The sequence below is a fragment of the Caloenas nicobarica genome, chromosome 7, assembly GCF_036013445.1.
Source record: "Caloenas nicobarica isolate bCalNic1 chromosome 7, bCalNic1.hap1, whole genome shotgun sequence".
In the NCBI taxonomy this organism is placed as follows: Eukaryota; Metazoa; Chordata; class Aves; order Columbiformes; family Columbidae; genus Caloenas; species Caloenas nicobarica.
The window spans coordinates 18,595,354-18,602,974 of NC_088251.1; the positions used below are offsets into that span (position 1 = coordinate 18,595,354).

Genomic DNA, 7,621 nt, shown 5'->3' on the forward strand with positions numbered 1-7,621 from the left:
CCTTAAGATCATCGAGTCTAACTGTAAACCTAACACTGCAAAATCCACCACAAAACCATGTCCCTGAGTGCCACATCTGTACACCTTTTAAATATCTCCAGGGATGGTGACTCATCCACTTTACTGGGTAGCATGTTCCTTATTAAAGTCTTGGAATAAATAATCTTCACTCTTAAAAGCAAGGTACAATTCATCTTACTGGGAATATTTCTGATTTTTTAAGAAAAAAACAAAAGAAAAAAGAAAAGAAAGATGAGGCCTAACTAATCTGATTTGGATGAACTGGTATTTTTGGTAAAGTCTGGACCTTGACACAAGCTTTTCAATTCTATCCAGTGGTCCGAAATATAAAGCCCCTCTTACTGAGACTTCAGGTCACGCCTCTCAATCTTTGAACCTATCAATGTAAAATAGAATGAAAGAAAACAAAAATGTTTGTGTTACTGGCCTGGTTTGGAGGAACTTGGTAGTCCGCTGACCAATAGAGGGTCATCCCTAAGGAATACACCAACATCTGTAAATACAGAAAAGAAACCCCTGTATGAAGTCAACATTAAATACAGAAAAGCCTCATACTAGAGAGACCGTCTTTTTGGGTCTTTGGTCACAAAATGGCAGATGCCAAAAAGATCATTTTTTTAAAAAAACTAGACTAGAGAAAACATATAAAAGCACAATAATGACTCTTGGCTTGTGGACTAGGTAGCATGCAATGAGTATTGTTCATCTTGAGGGGATGAGCCAGGCTGCCGTCTAGCCAATGATGTCATGAGTAGGAAAAAAATTTGAAATCCTTAGTTTTGAAGCACCCCCATTGGTGATTAAAGATCTCGCCAACCTGTGGGATTGACTGGCAGTCATGTCCAGGAAGAGGATTACTGGAGCAAGGACCATCTATTCTGAAGCTTCATGTTTCTGCATAGCACCTAAGTGATCAGTGATGTGGAAGTCTGAAACTACTGTGTTTTGCCTGAGGGAAGTACGTAGTGATGTGGTCCTAGTGGTATTTAAAACTTTCAGGTACTTGAGTGTGTCTTACTGTCTTACCAGAGAGACTCATTTGGCAGGGAGAAGAAAAGAAAATTGTTAACAAAGCTGTACATATTTCAGACTTCCTGGGAGTGCTTCCACTCTCTGACTCCATAGATACTGCACTCCTGCTGCTTCTGGGATTACAATTACCATATCTGGTCAAACATCATGTGCATGGAAATATTCTTCCTTTCTGTGGGCCTTTACAAATAATACATTCCTGCAGACCTTGACCTGTTCGAAATTGATTTTGATGTTGACTTGCATGCTAATCTAATGGTGAGCTATAAGATACACGTAAATCTTTGTAACTCTAGCCTAATTTGTTTAGCATTATTAGAAATGGAGTTTGACAGTAGATACCTAGTATGCTGCATTAAAACCCACAAGCTTATCTTCATGAGGGACTGTCAAGATCTATTTTGTGGTATACCTCACCTTCGTTAATCCGAGGTGCTGGTTCTTACTTTGTCTGTGGAGCAATTCCGGTGCACTGAAAGGGACAGCTTCTGTCTGAGATGCATTGTTTTGGAAGGACAAGGTTCCTTCAGCAGACAGGAGGACTGACCATGGACAAATCACACAGATGGCAGGGTCTGAAAAATGTTGAAGAAGATACTGGAGTTCTTAGTGTTGAATTCACTGCACTTAGAAAATCACATTGCTGGCATCTCACCCGCATAGCCAAACCCATCACTGAAGCTTCCTGGAGATGTACCCAGAAGTCAGTGGAATCATGTTCATTTTTGCCTGGCTGATTTTGTCAGCTGGAATTCAGTGGCGGTTAAAGACTTGATTTCTCTTTCACATCATTTCACACATATAAACAATATATTGATTTCAATGGATTTCTGAAGCCAAAGGAAAGGCAGAATTACATCCCACAGGCATGTGCAGATTCGGAGAACTTGACCTTTTTGGTAGATCTTTTCATGTAAAGAGAATACCAGGAACGCTCCTTTCAATAAAGCAGGAATACTTTGAAGCTGGCATTTGCAAAAGACCTTAAGTTAGCTTCCGTTATATGTATGACCATGGTACAAATCTCTGTGGTGATATTTTTTTGTTCTGTATGCTGCTTATAGTCAGTCAGCTCTGCATTTTAGTAACCTCTTTTTCACTGTATTGTGTCTAGCAAAGCCAAGTTACTTTGCCAGGTCAGTGTCAGGAGTCAGTATCTTTTCCTTTCCATCATAGAAATGAAGTAACCACACCGTGTCAGTCAACAAAAGCTGAGGTAGCAGTAGAAATGAACTTCCCAGTCCCAGTGCTATAACCTACTAAGCTTTTCTTTAAGTGGAAACATTTCCAACTGACCTGAACTTTGGGAGTTTTTTTAACAGAATGCAAGTATGAAAACTATCCAAACTATAACTTAGACTAGATTCTACCAGTAACATGGACAGCCATGGTATTTTAGCATTATTCACATGCAGTCTTTCTGCCTGTGTGTCAGTTCTGTTAAGAGAGAAGATATTTCAAACAAAAGTGGTTTCAGATGATAAATGTAGACTCCTAAACCTGACAAGGTCCTGAGGGCATTAATAAGCTTTAATGGCCCCGAGCAGCCTCACTTGGGACCTACCCTCATCCTCTGCCCATAATCCCAGGCTCCATCTAAGCTCAGCCCAGGGCCTTGAGCCCCTGCCTGACATGTGGTGTAGGAGTGCCCGTCTCCATCTCAGAGACTGACTTCCCAGCATGACCTAAGATTTGCCTTGTCACTGCAGACTTGCCTGGTGATCGCTGGGCTGTCCGACCCTGGTTGCCCACACCAGACCTGATCCTGACTTCTTGTAAAGGGCTGTGTACTCTTAAAAAACATCACTGTGGAGGCCCACTGAGGTTGGCCTCAGTGGTCTGAAGCAAGAGTGGAAGCATGAGGATGTGTAGTCTTTTGCAAACACTCCTCACTTGCACAAGTACTTCAAGGGAATTTGACCAAAGACATTCAAGTGATTTCATTAAGATATTCATTTGAAAAGCATGATGATAAGCATCTAAGATCAATCTGTTTACTTTAGAAAGAGGAAAAGCTGCATTATCTATGGCAATATTTGCATCTAGGGTTCCTGGAATTACAGGTAATTTGAAAAAAAGAAAAAAAAAGTCGGCTGTTGAACTACTCTCTTCAGTCTATACCATGAGAACAGAGACCATTCAGATCTCCATAGGAGAAGAGCTCAGAAACATGCTCTAAATGCTTTGGTATTTTACCATTTTAAAATTATATATCCAAAAAACGGCTACTTAGTTCTCATGCATGGTGACTTTTACATCAGTAAAATGGATGGTAAAAATGGGTAAAATATTACCCATCTGGAAACTCATATACACCTAGAAGGTTTGTATAGCCAGAAAACCCAGAGATTCAAGACTTATGGACCCCTGGTATTTGCAACAGTTGTGGCATTTACTTCTTAAGAAATTAAAGGTCTTAAAATCATCATCTAGTGCTCTCTTTTGCTCCTTCCCAATTTTTTGTCATATTATATGCAAATCCAACTAGTACATGCTGGGAAATTTGTCTGTTTTAGAAACAGATAGGCAGCTTGTACTTTAGCCTTGATGAAGATTACCAGGTCTTCTGTTATGTTGGCCAGCCAATGAATCACCATATCTGCCTAATGAGTCAGTGCCCAAGCACATTGGAAATACTGCTATAGCAAGTGGTGCTGACCATCACCAGGTCTAGAAGAATTTATTACATCTAGCACAGTGCAGCACAAATGCAGCAGTACTAGCCCTAAGAAGGGGCTGATGCCAGAAGCAATATAGCTGTAATTAAGAGATGTGGAGCCAGAGATATGCCTTAGTCAACTGGGATGATGCTATGCAGGGGCGGTTCACCTTTGCTGCCCTCCAAGAAACTGGAGCACTGGGGATGCAGCTTTAGAAGGAGACCAACTTGGCACCACTTCTGGACTTGAGCTCTCTGAAGACATGTTTGAGCAGCCTTGCACTTGACCTATAGACCAGCTTGATTCTACATCCCTACTTCCTCTTGGCTTACTCTTCATTTTTCAATCATAATACTCTAAATTTATCTGGTGCAGTATAGGGAACACAGGCTGATTATCTCAATTCAATAGATATCCAACAAGTCTATTTTTTTAAAAAAAACAAGAGGTCAGGAGAGCACACTGTCAGTCAGCTTAGCATCTGACACTGAGTTTATAAACTGTGATAGACCTGAGCTGAATCTACCCAAATGGGTATCTCTGTGCTGCACTCCTTTGCACATTCCTTGTGCCTGTCTTGTCTGGTCTGTTCTATCCTCTTGTTGCACTACTTAATGGAGAACTGATGGCATAGTCAACCTGCTGTAGTGTTCCAGTCCATTAAAAACTAGTTGGTAATAAAAGTTCATCCCTCCAGCTATAGCAGAAGTTTTGTTTTCAGTATTTTGTATTTTGATTCTACATGTTCCTGAGGTAGGAACCTGTCTCATCAGTTCTCTCCTCAAAAAGAATATCTATTGTTATAAACAGTTCTCAAAACATGAGAGGTTGCTCAAATGTGCTCTCTTGTATAGCTGGCCAGCTTGGCAAGCATTCATCATGATGACTTGCCTAGCCATTATGATAAGTTACATTATTATCATCAAGGATAAAAGTCTTTTACTAGCTGAATGAGAAGCCATGTGGATTTGCCTGTCCTCCTCTATCAGTACATGAAGGACATGATCTTAGCTGGCACTGCACATTCTCTGCATGTTATCCAGACTTTAGGAAGGATTCTGCTGTCCTGTTCCACAGTGTATAGTTGTACTTAGATGAATTAGTATCTGATGTGTAATTTTGGGGGGAAAAAAACCACAAACAAACAAAACCCAAACACCACCACCACAAAATAAACCAACTGTGTTAAGATCTCTTACGTAGGCAGAGAGGTCTGCATGTAATCCCAGCAGCACTGAAAGATTTCTCATTTTTATTAGCAACATGCCATTATTGCCATTAGAGCTTTTTATCTTGGGGGAAAAATAAACAAATAAACAAAAAACCACCAAAAAAACCAAAACCAAAAAATCCCCACAACTCAAAAAAGCTAGAATAACTCAAGAATGGATTTCCAACAGTAAGAACTATAAAAACATACTTCATGTAAGATACCTCACCTTTGTGAAGGTCCTCCAGAAGCTGCACTGTGGCCAGGTACAAGAGTGCCCATATTTCTTCTTCCTCCAAAGGGCTTCCTTTTGCCCACAAGACCTCGGCCAGTGTCACACAGGAACTGCTCATGCCTGCTGCAAAAGAAACAAGATTTTGGACACACTAGAGTAGACTGAATTGTTCAAAGCAAGCCGTACTGATTACAGCTGTACCTTTCTCTCACAGTAAGAAATATTTTATAAATCACCCTGCTGCTTTGTTCACAAAAAAACGTAGATATCATTCATCACTATCTTAATCTGCCTAAGAGCAAATAAAGGGGACTGAAGTGACTTCCTGTAATCTTTTTCAGCCCTTTTACTCATCATTTGAAACCAATCACAAAATTCTGTTAGGCCAATAGCTTTTACTCAGGAGATCCTTCATGAATATGTGCTGTTCAGACTTTGTGAGTGGTTATCTGAATGGTAGGGCATTGATTTTGCTGCTTAATTGGATGCTCTTGTCTATGAAAACCTGGCAGTTAATCTAAGAGAAAAAGAATGGCAAAGCAGAAGACATGCGCTGTAACTTGAAAGGTTTATAAAGACAGTCCAACAGAGCAACTGAATTTCATTCACTGCTCAGCAGATGGATCAGTAAAAGCTTGTAAACTCTTACTGAATTCACTGATGAGAGATTTTCTTGGCTAGATACCTGAGCTTCAGAACTTGCATTTCATCCATACCAATATACATATAACTTGCTTCGTTTCACTGGAACAAATTAAAATATTATTCCCTCTGTGAGCTGCTGAATATCAGTTTAGTGGCTCCCAGCACTGTCCTATCTTTCAGGTGCGTAAGACCTGATGCACTGCAGAAGAAAGTTGTTCCACACACTTCCCTGTTTTGTCTCAGCTCCAATGCAGCAGCAGAACATTTAGAGAAAGGCATCCTGTAGTGAATCATAATTTAATGTCTTACCTGTTGGAAAAGTACTTTCCTAATTCCAGCCAACTAGAAACTGACTTGTGACTTGAAGTACTAAGGTTTCTTTTCCTCTGAATGTTTTATCACACTAAATATTGTCAAAGAAGGTTTTGTTCTTCATAAATGGGTCTGATTTTTCCTTTTTATCAGTTTTACATTTCTGTAATTTACTAATCTAGGCAGAGCTGCTCTGGGTCTACACATCTGTAAGGAAAACTGAATCAAAGCTTAAAATTTGCTAAAAATTTTTGAACTTAATTTATGCTTTTACTGTTACTGTCCTGTAACAGTGAGCTCCACAGGTTCATTGTGTGCTGTGTAAATAGGGGCAAAATGAGAAAAGTTGGAAATGATCCATCTATTGCTTTGAGATTTTGACATTGTCTGTACACCACCAAGTGAGGACACTAGAGCCTAGGATGCTATTGTCATGTATAGGATTATAAACGACACGGTACAATGACTTTCCTTGCAGCCTGAAAACAGACTTTCCCCTGTAACCATTTCTTCACCCTCTGTACACAGCCCACTTACTGCTACCATTTGTTCTCTCCCAGAAATAGAATTTATTGTGTCTTACTGCTGATTTCTTTGCCAGCTTCCTCTTTATTATGAAGTCTTCAAGTGGTTACTGCAAGAGCATTACAATGTTCTCATTGCTGATTAATAGACTACTCGGACTTTGATTCATGGAGTCTTGTCCTGGCTCACTAACTTGCAAACAAGGAATCACGACATTGGAAGAATGATTCCTTGCTGCAATCACTAGGGGATTATGGACAAACCTAGTGACATTTTAAACAGAACCAGAGACCTAATTTTAGTCTCTGTAGCTTCAAAGGATGGTAAAGCTTCTTAAGAACCTAACCTTAATTAGAAGAGACAGACAAATCTTCTTAATCTAAGCCTTCATCATTTCTCTTAATAATAAATTACTGTGATAGCATTTCAGTTAACCCTGTGGTACTGGGACTAAGCAATTAATTCACTTCCCCAGAACTAGAATCTGTGTGGCTTCTCCACATGGGTAATCCACCAGACTGTACTTAGTGCTGGTTTATTTGAGACCGTGCTGGGGGAAGGAGCACTACATCCTCTATTTTAGACAGACCTGCTAATACCAAGTGATTTCGGTGCTGAGAGTCTAACTAGCTTAAGTTACTCAACAAGCAACTACCCAGAGTGCAAATTGTACACCTTTATAGAGCCAAACTGAAATCAGTAGTTACACCAGACCTGCATAGCTTTTGTAGTGAATGCTTTTTTTAAGGATAAAAGTAGTATCTCAGATCAATATTAAGTATGAATTAAATGAATTCTGCCAGCAATGATGTGTAAAATTCTTCCAAAAATTATTAGATTTTGTGGTCATGGAAATCATAATGTCTTTAAAGTGTGATAAATTATTGTTTTAATGCAATGTAGAGATAAGTGATGCACTATTTTACAAGCAAATTGGCAATTGTTTTTTAAACACACTCAGAATGCCCTATAATTTTGGGC

The 7,621-nt window shown here is 39.6% G+C and overlaps 1 protein-coding gene across 1 annotated transcript in view; it reads right to left on the reverse strand.

Moving 5' to 3' along the window:
- The window catches only part of FRMPD2 (FERM and PDZ domain containing 2), a 45,451-nt gene extending 40,175 nt beyond the window's left edge, over nucleotides 1–5,276 (reverse strand). The window contains exons 1-3 of the mRNA XM_065639047.1: nucleotides 5,153–5,276; nucleotides 1,471–1,628; nucleotides 449–514 (exon numbers count right to left, since the gene is read on the reverse strand). Of these exons, the coding sequence (XP_065495119.1) occupies nucleotides 449–514; nucleotides 1,471–1,628; nucleotides 5,153–5,276 (348 nt within the window). The remainder of the gene's footprint in view (nucleotides 1–448; nucleotides 515–1,470; nucleotides 1,629–5,152) is intronic.
- Between the last annotated feature and the right edge of the window lie 2,345 nt (nucleotides 5,277–7,621).